This window comes from Drosophila willistoni, unplaced genomic scaffold (assembly GCF_018902025.1).
Source record: "Drosophila willistoni isolate 14030-0811.24 unplaced genomic scaffold, UCI_dwil_1.1 Seg169, whole genome shotgun sequence".
NCBI classification, from domain to species: Eukaryota; Metazoa; Arthropoda; class Insecta; order Diptera; family Drosophilidae; genus Drosophila; species Drosophila willistoni.
Genome location: NW_025814128.1, coordinates 4,596,093 through 4,612,007, shown reverse-complemented (window position 1 = coordinate 4,612,007; position 15,915 = coordinate 4,596,093). Strand labels below are relative to the sequence as shown.

General features: G+C 36.7%; 1 protein-coding gene across 1 annotated transcript; it reads right to left on the bottom strand.

Moving 5' to 3' along the window:
- Positions 1-5,323: 5,323 nt before the first annotated feature.
- LOC124460963 (mitochondrial fission 1 protein) lies at positions 5,324-6,803 on the bottom strand. Its single transcript, XM_047012558.1, has 6 exons — positions 6,545-6,803; positions 6,418-6,485; positions 6,171-6,219; positions 5,925-6,092; positions 5,743-5,855; positions 5,324-5,588 (listed from the first exon to the last, which is right to left on the bottom strand). The coding sequence occupies exons 1-6, from the start codon at positions 6,587-6,589 to the stop codon at positions 5,567-5,569; spliced, it is 465 nt and encodes a 154-aa protein (XP_046868514.1). The 5' UTR covers positions 6,590-6,803; the 3' UTR covers positions 5,324-5,566.
- Between the last annotated feature and the right edge of the window lie 9,112 nt (positions 6,804-15,915).

The window sequence follows — 15,915 nt, the reverse complement described above, 5'->3', positions numbered from 1 at the left end:
TATATTTATAATTTTTGAATATGAATGGATATATAAATATGGGCCCGATAGTGCTGGAAAAAATATATATGTATTTATTTATAGATATGGGCGGATATATATATGTGCGCAAAATACTGGCCGGAAAAAATATATTTATAATTTTTGCATATGAATGCATATATAAATATGGGCCCGATAGTGCTGGAAAAAATATATATGTATTTATTTATAAATATGGGCGGATATATATATGTGCGCAAAATACTGGCCGGAAAAAATTATATATATATAATTTATGAATATGGACGGATATATAAATGTGGGCACGATAGTGCTGGAAAAATATATATGTATTTAGTTATAAATATGGGCGGATATATAATTAGGCAAAAAAAGGGAATCGGAAATAATGTGATTTGAACTTGGCGCGCTTGAGCCGCCTATCGATATCACGACTCGACTCACGTGTCACCACTACTCCGAAAACAGCTGTCGGCCGTTGTTTATATTTTGATGTTGTTGTTAGAGCTGGGAATCCATCGATGGTTGCTCCACTCGATATTTTTTCCATCGATGGAAAAAACCATCGATACTATCGATGGTACCATCGAATATTTAAACGAGTTATTCAACATATATATTTTGGTGTCGTTTTTCAATATTACACAGTTTCAAATATTCATATGTCTATAATCATCTATACGAATTATCTAGCGTATAATTTAACTATAAGTTAGCCCTTTATAAATTAATTCAACCAAAAATATATTAAAAAGACTTAAGCTTGTAATTTCTGAAATATTCTTAAATAAAAAAACAAAATGTATAGTTTCAAGATAAAAACAAAAGAGTGACGTCCTAAGTCCAAAAAACGAAAACTAAAAACTCTTTAAGCACAACAAAACAATGGGCGATTTCCAAACTTACTGCTAATAAGAGGTTCTTATTTAAAAAAAAAAAAAAAAAAAAAAAAAAAACCTTACAAAAACTTGTCCATTTTACAAGAGGAACTGCCAGGGTTAAATAGGTACTTTGATAGAATTAAAGTACGTAGACCTGTATGTAAAGAAAGGCAGAAAAAACAATACATTGCAATTTACTTACACCCATGTTGGACCCAAAAAGAAATTCGATATATCGACATCGAAAAATTTCCATCGATTTATCGCACTCCATCGGTTCCATCGATAATATCGATGGTGCCATCGATGGTTTTCCCAGCTCTAGTTGTTGTTTAATTATGTTAATAATTTTTTTTCTTGTGGTTGTGCAAAAAAAGGAGAAAACCAATAACAAAAGAACGCTTTTACACGCCGCGAGTGTTGTGCGCGAAGGCAAACAAAACAAACGATCAATGCATGTGGACAAATGCTTGATCTATGTATGTACGTACATGCATAAGTACACAGGTGAGTATATAGATATATGTGCACACGCGTTGTTCACAACAAAAATAACGTAAGTAATTGTCATTTAATTGGAGGTGGGGTGGTGTTAAATCAATGCGCGACACCGAAATGGATTATGTGTTGTGGATATGTACATACATATGTGCAATGTATGACTATGTAAGTATGTATGTACATATGTAAGCAAGTGCACCGGTTTCCAAAGACGCGCGTGGGGAATTAATTTCGCACCTAATTCGAACGCGCAAGAAATCGCGGTGCATACGTTAAGTGCTATTAAAAAAAAACAATACTTTTTGGCCTTTTGTGTTGTGGTAAATGTGTGAAGGGATTATACATATGTACATGGATATGTACATATGCGCGTACATCAACAGATGACGATGTGTGTATGTACGTAGATACGCGCGTGCGGAAATTAGTTTGGCATTAAAAATAATTATTTCAACACATAAGAAAACGCGGTGAACACTTGGATTATTATTTTTTTTCAATTTTTTATAACACTTTAATATTTTTTTTTTGTTTTTTAACCCTTTACGCGGACTTGGCAAACAGCTGTGGAAATTACATGTACATGTGAATGCATATGTAAAAGAGGTGGATTTGGACAAGTGCGGGGAAAAATATAAATAAAGAAATGGAAATGTAATGGAAAACGAGAACGTTGGACAAACACGCTAAGGATTAGGAACTACCATGGACCCTTGGAACAGGTCAGGTATGTACATACAATATGTAAAAGTGTGTAGGTCGCTATGGAGAAGCGGGAAAACCTCACACTTTTATTAGTATGTAGGGGCAAATGAAACGAATAATGAAATTTTGTACTTATCAGGAATTCCGCCGATGCAAGCTGGAGGAGCGGAAGGATATCCGGCTCGAAGGACCAATGTTTGTGGCGGGGCGGAAGGACCCGATAGAATATCAAGTGGTTGGCGGGTGCCAATATCTTCAGGGTCTCGTACGTGAGTAGAATGATTAAAACGCGCGAAAACTTCGTTTTAATTCTATGTTTGCTTTATTTAGTTCACAAGATACACCGACACACACACGAAATGGTTCGGTTGGAAAAAAGACAAAACGCAAAGATATATACAGGAGGTGAACGGGTGTTCGGGTGAAAATCTCGATTCAGTCTAATGGCGATGCCCATTGGAAAAAACCCAGTCACCCCTCCTGGTGTGACCGTAGATGCCGAGGATCAAAAAACCCTCCTCACTCTTCACTGCTCTTCGCCGCTCACTGCTGTTCACCCGGTGGCGTGAACAATTATTTTTTCTATCTATACTAACTATCTATATTCATTCCTTACAATTACTAGATCTCTTATCGATAATTCTACTGTATTTATCTTATTGTAGATACATACATTGATTATCTACCTTATGTTTTTCTACTAATATTTGAGCTCTGTTACGTGCACATTGTAATCTACATCACGCCTGCTGATGCTGGTTAAAAATCAAAGCAAGGCTGAAAAATTCATCAACTCACCTTCTTTACCGGGCATTTGCGACATCACATGCAAAATGCATGAAACTCTTAACCTCTACCTATCTATCTACCTCTAAACATTTAACTTAAAAAGAATATAACAGCATATCAGATGAGTCTATAGATGACTGTGATGTGTAATTAGAAATAAACTTTTTCACTGCATATCCACTTTACGCCTTCCAAATAATAACCCTTACAATTCTGTAATGGAACATAAACGGATATTTCAACAACAGTCTTAGATTTTCGGATTTAAAAGGGTAACGTCATTATCGTTTGTATTAATGAATCTTACATAAGTTTTTTCACTATTTGCTGCTGTATTGGCAATGAACACACCTGTTTCTAGCCCTTGAGTTGGTATACAAATTTTTGATGCATTGTTTTCTATTTGGATAAGTCGAATTACTTCCGATCTTGCCGGCATTGAAACCATGTTCTTGCTCACAACATTTCGCATAGGCCCAATTGTTTGTTCGTGCCAGTCGTCTGGTCTCAATATTAACCAATATGCAACAGTTTGTTATTCAAGAATACAGTGGTATTTTTTAATAAAATCAATACCAAGGTATCCTTGGGTATTGGAAAGTTATCGTCGACTATATAGAATTGATGCCTTACGAGAACTTGATTTAAGTGTAATTCTACATCAACGTGTCCTAGAGTGTCTGTAAACCCGTGTCCTATTGCATTCATTTTTATTTTATTTGTAGTATCGATGAGCGTGTTAAAAACCTGTTAAGAATAGATATGTTTGCACCTGTGTCTACGAGTAGTGTACTTGTGAGGTGGCTACAACCGATTTTACATGATATAAATCAGCTAAGATTTATATTTATTGTGAATATTTTGACTTCAAAGGTGTGTTTCTGGTTTTTTAAGAATTCTGAGGGGTATTGGGGTTTTCCACCACTGTTATTGCTCGAACGCCTCTGGTATTGGTATTTTGATTATCTGCGTTCTGTCTGTTGTTGTGATATCCACCTCCACGGCCGCCTCTTTGTGGCGTGCTTCGTTGGGCCTGTGAGTATTGTTGTTGTTCCAGTTTGAATTGTTTCTCCAGTAACCATTGTTGCTATAGCGGCGTCTACATATGTGCATAAAAAATGTTATTATTTTGAAAATGTCTGTGGAGCCTGATTCTACCAAAAGTGTGGTGAATCGATGGCTTCATTAGCTGAATCAAAGTTTCCTGATTCCATTAATATCTGGACTCTTTGAATCTTAGTATGACTTGTCATAGCATTGAACTTTGGTTGAGTATTTTATGGCTTGGTCGTTTGGAAGACCATCCGAGTTTATGCGCCTTTAAGAGAGTCGGTCAGTTAAGTAATCTGCTTTGTGTATGACACACAGTTGTTGGGATTTATTTGTAAGTTTTTAATTTTTGCTGTTAAAAGATCTACTGAGTCACCCTTAAACGTTATTGACAGTTTTTGGATTACTTCATCAATCGTCGATTCAGAGTTTAGGGTTTTTCCTGCTTGATCTTCTAGCTTAGATTTTATTATTTCGATGGCTATGGCTTCGTGTGTTTCTTTTATAGTGTTAAGAACGTGAAGCGCTGTATTTATATATGTGAGATGGGATAAGGTAGTTGCAGCCTGGTGACAACTCCCTTATGCAGATTGGCAACGCAGCAGGAGTCGTGAGGTACCGTGTGAAGTCAGCAGTCGATGTTCAGCAGTCAGCAGTCGGTGTTCAGCAGTCATTAGCCGATTAGCCCCACTCTCCCCTATATATTCTTGATCAGCATGATAAGCTGAGTCGATATAGCCATGTCCGTCAGTGTGTATGCGTTTAGCTCAGTCATCTTAAGAGCTATTGGTATAAAACTTGATATTTAAGCTATAACCCGGGTAGGATAAATTATGAAAATTTTCAGGATCGGACCGCTATATCATATAGTTGTAGAAGAAAAATGGTTGAAGATATTGGAGTATTCCTATAAAATTTACAAATATGATAGTTTTTATATAAAACATCAGATCCTAAAATTGTAATCAGATCGTATAAATAGAACACAAGTTACAGGCGATATAAATCGGCGCTACTCGAACCTTGACGGCAGCGCTGCAAGAAGCCAACTACGTAATTGCTGGAATCATCAGAGCACACGCATACACACACAGACGCAACGCTACATGTGTATGCGTGCCCATAGCGACATGCATATAAGAGGGGATGGGAAGAAGGTTTTTGTCTGTGCATTGATGAATTGAGTTACAGAAAAAGAGATTGGAACATGTAAAATATTATGGTCAAGGATTGCAAGGGTATATAAACTTCGGCACAACCGATTCTTATTTTTTGACAATCTTTTAACGACTTTGTTCACGGTATCTGTTTTCATCTTTCTCTGACTTCAATTCGATCTGTACTTTACAAAACAAACTGTCCTCAAAGTCTCTAGATATTTGTTACGCCTTCGGTAAGTGATAACGATTGCACAATTTATTATGTTCATTTTAAATCTATCGCATACAATACGGTAAGTACATATAACAATTAAATTTAAAAGATAAATTTGATATTTATCAATATTTTCAAAGCACTTCCAAACGTGTTTATAAGCCAGCTCTGCCACCTCATTTTGTTGACTTAGATGTGATTGTTAGGGAAGCAAGCTAATTTCAGACATATTGAAGCTATGTACATGCAAAGACCCAAAGTCACTATTTTTCACGCTTCTGTTTACTACAAAAAATATAATCAAAATAATTTCTTATTATTTTTACGACTTTCATTTAGGTTTAAAACACGATTTAAGCAAAACTTGTTATAAACTCATTAATACTATTTACAAAAAATAAAAGATCGAAGCAAATTAAATGTATCAAGCAGTTATTACTTTCTAGCCATAGCAATTCCGAGTCCTAATATGCCGCCAAGTACGAGAGCAGCTCCCCCAGCAACGGCCATTCCCTTTGCGATTTCCTTGTCACTTTGTTTTTTAATATATTCCTACGAATTTTATCAAACTTTAGTCATCTTGTTATCTGTTGTGTTGCATATTTATGTATGTGTACATACCTCAAGGGATCGAACTTGGTCATTAGTTTCTATATCCAAAAACGCTCTGCAGTATTTTAACCCTTCAGTATAATTTTTAATTCGTGCATTTCCAAAGGCCAAGTAATATATGTAATCACGCCTCCCCTCTGGATGAGAACGGGCCAATTCCTCCAATATCATAAGACCCTAAATAAAGATACTTATTTCTTTGAATTTTATACATACATATGTGAGTACATGTGCATTAAGATTATCATTACTTGCCTTAAGTATATCATTTGTATATCGACTGCGCACAAGACAGAATGCATATCTACCATTTAAGAAAAAATTTTAACGCATAATTTTTATTAATTTTAATTATTGCTAATACACATATGTATATGCATGTATACATATGTACATATGTATGTACTATTTTAATTATTGCTAATACACATATGTATATGCATGTATACATATGTACATATGTATGTATGTATGTACATGTGTTTTATATTTACTCCCTTACTCAAACTTTGTCTCTGTTGTTATCTCGCCATCCAACTCAAGTTCATGGTGATATTTCTTCTCAAATCTCTGCAAAGAAAAATTTTGTATGTACATTTATACATTAGTCGCTAAACTAACTAACACACCTCCAAATCTTCGTGGGGAACTACTTCGTTTAATAGCTCATCCATGTTTTTTTTTTGTACAATTATTTTTCTGTTTTACTTAATAAATTTCAAAAGCCTGCTTTTAGAGCTGAGAATTTTATTGATTCACCACCGATTGCACTACTATATGTCGATAAATTTGCCTATGTCGACATATCGGATAAATTAAAGGGTGGCACACATAAAATATTGATATTTTTTACATTGCAACAATTACAAATATTAAAAGTTATTTATTTTTGTCATTGCTCATATTGTCATACATGTATGACTGTAAAATCAACTGTTAAGAGATGGTGGATGGTGACAGTGGGAATCGGTATTATCCACCGGTAATCCCAACCGTTTCCCGAAGATGAATCGAGTGGGGATCGGGCCTAAGGATTTGCCGTGGCGAAATTTTACCATCCAAAATAGACGTTCTTATCTCAGACGTCGAACATAAAAGTACATATGTATGAACATATAGTCATATATCCGACTCCAATACTCAATAACATATAAATATTTCGCCCCCTAAAATTCATAACGTTAAAGTAAACATCCGTTTTTATAAACAATTGTCCCCCTCAAAACCAAAGCGTATGAACGCTAATCCATATAAATTAACATAAACAATTGAACACTTGAAATAATAATTGTCCCCCTAACAACCAAAAGCGTGAGAACGCTAACTCAGCAATTAAAATCGGACCAATCAAATCATCGAAATATCAATCACGCCACCAAAGGGCTCCCAAATTTAGCTTATAAATATAACCATAAGACATTTTTGTAATCAGTTCTAAGTTTTCATTCAAATAATAAAGTACGTTGCTTTTAACTCACAAAAATATCTTTTTTTTCCTTATTGGGAAAATCGGATATTTAATCCGCAGTCGGTAGGATTGGAAAAAAGTTATTCTATCCGTGTTACATATAGAATTGTTATCCGTGTGTTACATAGAATTGGTGAATAATCATTGTAGTGAACTGTTATTCTATCCGTGTGACGCGTAGAATTGTTATCCGTGCGTTACATAGAATTAGTGAATAATCACTATAAAATTCCGATCCGACATCAAGAACTTACGGGTAGTGCTCAAAAGTCTACAACAGTGAAAAATATTTTCTGCCAACTGTGCGCGGAAATATCAACTGTGTGTTGCAACCAAAAAAAAAAATATTTACGCCAACTGTGCGCGAAAATATTAACTGTGTGTTACAACTATTAAATCCAATTGAGGAACAAAAACGCCAACTTGTGTGCGAACAAAAAACCAAAATCCAAAATAAAACATAACCAAAACCCAGAAAATTAACAAAACAAAACACCACAAAAAACCCAGAAGATCAACAAAACAACACATCACTAAAACCCAGAAAAAAAAAAACAAAACAAAACTTCACTAAAACCCAGAAAATTAAAAAAAAATAAAACACCACTAAAACAAAAAAAAAAAGAAGAAATAAAATGGCTGTAGAACTCACCGAAGCCCACCTCAATCAAGCACTGTCTTCGTTAAGACAGGTGGCAAATTACGATGGAGCTCCAGAGAATCTGTCGTCATTCATAAGGAGGATAGATTTTATTATGCACCTATATCCAACCCATGATATAAGGCAGCATAACATATTGTTCAGTGCAATCGAGATGCAGCTCACTGGAGAAGCACAACGGCTCTCACAAATTGGACAAGCCAACACCTGGCCGGAACTAAGGACACTCCTCATCAATGAATTAAAGACGCAGACCCCCTGTGAGGAACTTCTTCGACGCCTCTACAACACCAACTATGCAGGAAATCTTCGTAAGTTTGTAACAGAATTAGAAGATAAATCCTATATTATAACAAACAAATTAAGTCTAGAAAACGATGCAAATAACACCGCTCTTTATACAAATGCGTTAAATAACACTATAAAAGACGTAATAAACAAAAAATTACCCGATAGATTATTTATGACGTTAGCTAGATACGATATAACCACAGTCAGCAAATTGAAGCAAGTAGCTCAAAGAGAAGGGTTATACGAGAATAGTATAACAGAAATAAGAAAATCAAATCAAAGCCAAAATCAGAATCAAAAAGGTGGAAAAACTTTTGTACCCAATAGTACAACTCCGTCTCAAACAAAACAATCAAATACAATACAAGAACAAACACTATTCCAAGAATTTCAACAAAAATTAAATATTGACAGGGCTCAAAACCCAATGAATAGTCAACAGCAAAACAACTATTCAAAGAATAATGTAGCAAACCAGCCTACAAAAAGGCAAAGAGAAAGTAATAGTGGAATTAGCAAAATGGACACATCCGAAAATTTTCATCAGAATGCCTCGGATCAATCGGAAGAAGAGATAGAGACAAGTCCTTCATCAGAATAATGATGAACAATAAACCTTTGAGATGTGTAGTCGACTCAGGCTCTTCAATTAATATAATGTCCGAAAACTTTTTTAATTTCAAAACCTATTTAGGAGATTCCAAAATTCACATGATTGAAGGAGCAGTAGAACTAAAAGAAATTATTTTCCTTTCACCCAGCAAACTTTGTCCGACAGAACAAAAATTTTATATCCATAAATTTTCAAATAAATACGACATGTTGATAGGCAGAACTTTCCTAAAAGCCTGCAAAGCACAAATAAATTATGAAGAAGAATACGCAAAATTAGGAAACTATACATTTTATTTTAGAGATGTTGAAGAAATAGAAGAATAACAAAACATAGAAGTTTTGGACCCACCCACAGAAAGGGACCCGGAAACAAATTTTGCGATTGAAAACGAAATAATAGAAAGCAATGAGTATAGACTCGACCATTTAAACAACGAGGAAACTCAAAAACTAAAAAAGGTCTTGTACGAATTCAGTGACATTCAGTACCGCGAAGGTGAAAATTTGACTTTCACGAGTACAATAAAGCACTCTATTCATACAAAACATGAGGACCCAATCTATAAACGACCATACAAATATCCCCAAACATTTGATATGGAAGTCAACAAACAAATAAATGAAATGATTGAACAGGGTATCATTCGAAAATCAAATTCCCCCTACTGTTCACCCATTTGGATCGTTCCAAAAAAAGGAGATGCTTCCAAGAAACAAAAATTCAGATTAGTCATTGACTATCGAAATCTAAATGAAGTCACAATAGATGACAAATTTCCAATTCCAGTCATGGACGAAATTCTCGACAAACTGGGAAAATGCCAATACTTTACCACCATTGATTTAGCTAAGGGATTTCATCAAATTCAAATGGATCCTGAATCTATTGCAAAAACAGCTTTCTCAACTAAACATGGCCATTACGAATACACACGTATGCCATTTGGTCTTAAAAATGCCCCGGCAACATTCCAAAGATGCATGAATAATCTTTTGGAAGACCTTATTTATAAGGATTGCCTTGTTTATCTGGATGACATCATTGTGTACTCCACTTCATTGGAGGAACACATACTATCACTCAGAAAGGTATTTAACAAACTAAGAGAAGCTAATCTTAAACTCCAACTCGACAAATGTGAATTTATGAAAAAGGAAACAGCATTCCTTGGTCATATAATAACAACAGAAGGTATAAAACCTAACCCAGATAAAGTCAAAGCAATTCAAAAATTTCCGATACCCAAAACTCCAAAAGAAATTAAATCATTCTTAGGATTATGCGGATTCTTCAGGAAATTTATACCCAACTTTGCACATATTGCAAAACCTTTAACTCTAGGATTAAAGAAAGGAGCTAAAATAAATATAAACGACCCAAATTATATTTCATCCTTCGAAAAATTAAAATATGCGTTCCTCTCACAGGACCATAGACCTATTTCTTATGGTAGTAGAACACTTAACGAACACGAACTTAATTATTCAGCCATAGAAAAGGAATTACTATCTATTGTATGGGCAACCAAATATTTTAGGCCATACCTTTTCGGTAGAAAGTTCGAGATTCTAAGCGACCATAAGCCTTTAGTATGGCTCAACAATATAAAAGAACCAAATATGAAACTTCAAAGATGGAAAGTAAGACTAAATGAGTTTGATTACAAAATTAAATATTTACCTGGCAAAGAAAATCATGTAGCAGATGCCTGTTGGTGTTTAGATTATATAAAATAAGCTAACATTAAGCCAATTGTAATATAGAACGAATGGAAATGTATGTCAATGTTAAGTATGTAACCCGATTATAGATATCGATGGCTCATCAGTCATAAGTAGATCTGATATGGTCAGCAGTAAACAATAAAGACCTAGTTAATCAATAAAAACGTACTTTGCTGACCTAACACTATGCACTGGTGAGCTCGCTATTTTGTACTATAAAAGAAATGCATTATTCTTAGTAAGATCAGATACCAATTGTAGCTACATCGGGTGTGCATCGCTGTGTCTTTGGCCCCCATCTCTACCTTTGTAATCTCACTCCGAGGTCCACCCAATTTATGTGTTGGTTGCGACAACCTTTAGTCACTGGTTTATGTGCTAGTGCCTAGATATATATATATAAATAAATAAACATTTAATAACTTCAAGAAACACTAACGTCTTTCATTGAACATTTTGGTGACCCCGACATTGGCGGCTCCAAGTTAAAAGAATAACAGACTTGGTGAAACCGTCATCAAGCGAGAACATTTGGTCAACTCAGGCGACCAATCTCTCAACAAAAAGGAAACTGGTCAACTAGGCGACTACTTTCTTTGCACGCTTTGGACACGACAATCCTAAGCGAGGGCACAAATTGATGAACATCTCACATCAATCTGGGGTCCCGACTAAAAACATCGCAATTGATTAACTTGGCAATCATTGCGTAGCCACCTTGGCGAATAAAAAAGATTTATTGGAAAACTAGGAGTTGGTTTTCCGCAACGGGGTAGCAGTGCATACCCATTGAATAAAAGTTGATCAACTAGGCGATCACTTTATAAAAAACATTTAACAACGATTTGTGTCAACGAGGCGACCAAATCATAAAAAGTTATTTTTATATAAAAAATAAAGTTTGATCAACTCAACTCTGTTGCATTCCCTGGCGTCAGCAATATCTGACCTAGTTAACTCGGTCAGTAACCCAGGTAGTACGCACGAGTATAGATTTTGGCATTGATCAGCAATTTTTTAAACAAAGAAAAGAAACTCAAAAAATTGGTTTCACTGTCGTGGCAGTTATCAGTGTAAAAGAATAGGTATATTGGAAATAAAAATAAAAAATAAATAAAAATAAAACTATTGTTAAAACACTAATCAAAAGGCAACTTCGATTTATTTCTTATTCTTATTTGTGCTACACTTGACCAATTTTAGGAACGAGTCGGAGCGTTCCCTGTCTTTGACAAAATAAATAAACTCCCATCGGGTCAAGTACTAGTACAGATAAGCAATTACATAAGAATATAAAAGAACATGGAGGAGTTTGATAAACAGCAGACAGAACGAGGAGAGGCAATCCAGGCCTTTATTCGGAATACCAAAAAAGATTCTTTCGCCAGGAAAACGAAGCCATCTTATTTCGAGGAGAAACTTGAGCTCCTGGAATACATGTGGGAGAACTTCGAGAAAAGTCATCAGGAGTTGATGGACAAATTAAATAACGTGCCAACTGAAGATGACTACTTTGTAACGGACTATTTCAGCAAAATGAAGACGGTTGTATCTAATATAGTGGAAGATTGGAAGGACCATTTGGCAAAAATAAAGCTAGAGAGACAAGCTCGCCAACGAGAGGAAGAGCGAGTCATGATCAAACCACTGGTTCGTAAGCAAAGTGCTCTGCTGGAGTCATTGTCAAGGACATAAGGACAAATTGTGCCTGAAGATAAAATGACTTACAAATCGGTAGTCGACAAATTATGGATGCAAATTGAAGAAATCCATTATGAGATTCATCGGCTAGCTGAAGATCCAGCCGAAGCCGGATATAATATAGCTACGTTTGTGGCCGCAGAAAATACAATGCTGAAATTCTGTGTGGCACCAGCAGAAAATGTAGTGATACAATCACCACCTGTATTGCAATCGATACAATCATTGCAACTACCCAAAATTCCCATTCCAAAATTTGATGGGGATTATCTGAAATGGCAACAATTTCATGACATCTATAAAAAGGTGGTTCATGAGTCAAATGCATCCACGATAAAGAAAATGTGGTACTTAAAATCAAACCTTTCTGGAGAAGCAGAGAGATTGATACGGCACCTGGAATTAACAGAAGCCAATTACAACACTGCTTGGTCAGTGTTGCAGGAACGTTTTAATAACAAACGAGTTCTAGTAACAGCCATACTGGCAAAGCTGTTTGATCACCCAAATGTGGGAAATGACGCAGCTTCTATAAAGAATTTGCATGATAACATTTTTGAATCATTGCAAGCCTTAAAAAATGTAGGCGTCAATTTGGAATCGTCAGATGCTGTCATAATGTTTCATATGACAAGAAAATTGGATAGATTCAACCACGCACTATATGAGCAATCTCTTTCCAACACAAGGGATCTGCAGGAAGTAAAGGACTTCCTATCCTTCTTGGAACAGCGCTTCCTAACATTAGAGGCGATTGGGAAACCAAGAAACGAAAATCGCAGCATTGAAAAACCAAGTCCAAGGAAGACATGCGCAACAGCATCTGGGACAAACAGTACCCTGTGTGCTTTCTGCGAAAGAGCAAAGCACAAACTCTTCCAATGTGAAAAGTTCAAAATCAAATCCGCAGCAGAGCGGCTTAATTGGGTGCAGAGACACAAATTGTGTGTCAATTGCTTCAAGCCGGACCATATGGCAAAAAATTGCTCTTGGAGGGGATGCTTTAAATGCGATAAAAAACATAACACAATGTTGCATTTAGAAACAGGCAACCAAATTGCTACATCTGCTTCTGCAGCTTCTGCGTATGGAATTGGCAGAAAATACACTCTGTTGGCAACGGCCAAGGTAGTGGTAAAAGGGATCAATGAAAGGAAAGGAGAATTTCGAGCACTCCTGGATAGCGGCTCTCAAGTAAATCTCGTCTCAGAGAGACTGGTAAAGAAGTTATCGTTAAAAATTAGCGAGACTCATGTGCATATAAATGGAGTGGGTGGTCAACCACAGATAAGCAAGGCGCGAGTAAGCTTGGTTGTAAGGTCAAGATACAACAAGTTCGCAATGCTAGTTGAGGCATTTGTATTGCCACACATAATAGGTGACCAACCCACAGAACAAATAACGCAGAAAGTCACATTACCAGACAACATTCAATTAGCGGACCCAACATTTGATAAACCCGGAAAAATTGATATGCTGTTGGGAGCTGATGATCACTATGCTATACTGCTACCAGAAAGGAGACGGGGCAATCGAAACCGTCCAACATTACAAAACTCAGAGTTTGGATGGATTGTTGCTGGCAGAATTAATATGTCAACGTCAGCTTCAATCACATGTATGGTAGGCATGACGAATCCAGAGGAATCACTGGAAAGATTCTGGCAGCTAGACACACTAGAGCCAATAAAAAGGTACAGGAGTCCGGAGGAAGAGTATTGTGAAAAATTCTTCCTCGATAACCTACACACGGCGGCGGACAATCGACTAATTGTAAAGCTTCCATTTGCTGAAGAGGCGTCATCTCTTGGAGAATCTCGGGAAGTAGCCATAAGAAGATTCATGTCATTAGAGAGGCGAATGAACCCTGACATAAAAAAGGAGTATGTAAAATTTATGTCAGAATATGAACAGCTTGGACATATGAAGCAAGTAATGGTAGAACAAATTCCCAAGAACCATTACTTTATACCGCATCATTGTGTACTAAAACCAGAAAGTACCACCACCAAGCTTAGAGTAGTATTTGATGCATCATGCAAAACGTCATCAGGAAAATCACTGAACGACATTTTATATCCTGGACCAGTTGTACAGAGTCAACTCTTCTCAATTCTTCTGCGGTTCAGGACCCACAAATATGTGTTTACGGCAGATATTGAAAAAATGTATCGTCAAGTTTGGATAAACCCTGCCGATCAATTCAATCAGATGATTGTGTGGAGAGAGGATCCAAGTCAAGAACTAAAGTTTTATCGTTTAAAAACGGTGACTTATGGAACCACGTCAGCCCCATATTTAGCGACGAAGTGTCTGGAATATTTGGCACTGAAAAACATTGAAAAATTGTCGTCTGGAGCATCAGCATTAAAAAATGACTTTTATGTTGATGATTGTCTCACAGGAGCAGACAGTTTACCAGAAGCCCTGCAAATAAGACAAGAGCTTCTAGAAATCTTGAAACCTAAGGGTTTCAACTTACGAAAATGGTGTTCAAATAGCAGTCAACTTCTAAAGGAAATTCCAAAGGAAGATACGATTGCCGACATCAATCTCGGTGACACACTGGAACAAACAAGTATCAAAACATTGGGAATCATATGGGCACCCAAAGAAGACCAATTATGTGGAAAGGCTCAAAGACATACAAAAGGAATAACCAGACGAGTGGTGCTATCCGAAGTCGGTCAAATCTTTGATCCTCTAGGACTGTTCGCACCGGTAGTGGTAAGAGCGAAAATGTTTCTTCAACATGTTGCTACCGAACGAATTGAGATGGATGGTGACCTACCGCCGTATTTGGAGAAGCAATGGGAAGCTTATCGAGAGGATGTACAGGCACTAAACCACATGAAAATTCCAAGGCATATTTTTGATGGCAAGGTCCCCACTACAAAGGAATTGCATACATTTGTTGATGCATCAGAAAAGGCGTATGGTGCGGCAGTTTATGTCCGATCAACCTATAAAAATGGCCAAATTTCGGTCAGATTGTTGTGCGCCAAGTCGAGAGTGGCTCCCCTGGAAAAACAGACACTGCCCCGGCTGGAACTATGTGCAGCTGTACTTGGAGCTGAACTCACGGATAGAGTTCGACAGGATCTCCAATTCGGATCAGAAAGTGTGGAATCATTCCTCTGGTCAGATTCAACAGTAGTACTCTCGTGGATTAATTCACGGGCATCACATTTCCACACGTTTGTGGCTAATCGGTTGACAAAAATACACGCAGTATCACATCCAAGGCAATGGCGGCATGGGTCATCAGCGCTCAACGCAGCTGATGTTCTGTCTCGAGGCATATCAGCAGCTCAGCTTAGCACACATACATTATGGTTGTATGGACCACTATTTCTGCATGGACCACAAAGTGGCTGGCCAGCACCATTTAAGCCTACAGAGCACACGATGGATACCGCTGAGAAGAAAACCAAGGTATTCAGCATGGTGACTGCCACGGCAAACAACAAGAGTGAATGGATATACACGGCAAACAACAAGAGTGAATGGATATATACGGTAAATCACAGAAATTCGTT

What these genes read in the sequence shown, in the direction of transcription:
- LOC124460963 (XM_047012558.1), bottom strand. Translation starts at nt 6,589, where the DNA reads ATGGATGAGCTATTAAACGAAGTAGTTCCCCACGAAGATTTGGAG. An exon ending in ACAACAGAGACAAAGTTTGA is followed by an intron (nt 6,220 to 6,417) that starts GTAAGGGAGTAA and finishes CTTAAATGGTAG; the next exon opens with ATATGCATTCTGTCTTGTGC. An exon ending in ATACAAATGATATACTTAAG is followed by an intron (nt 6,093 to 6,170) that starts GCAAGTAATGAT and finishes ATCTTTATTTAG; the next exon opens with GGTCTTATGATATTGGAGGA.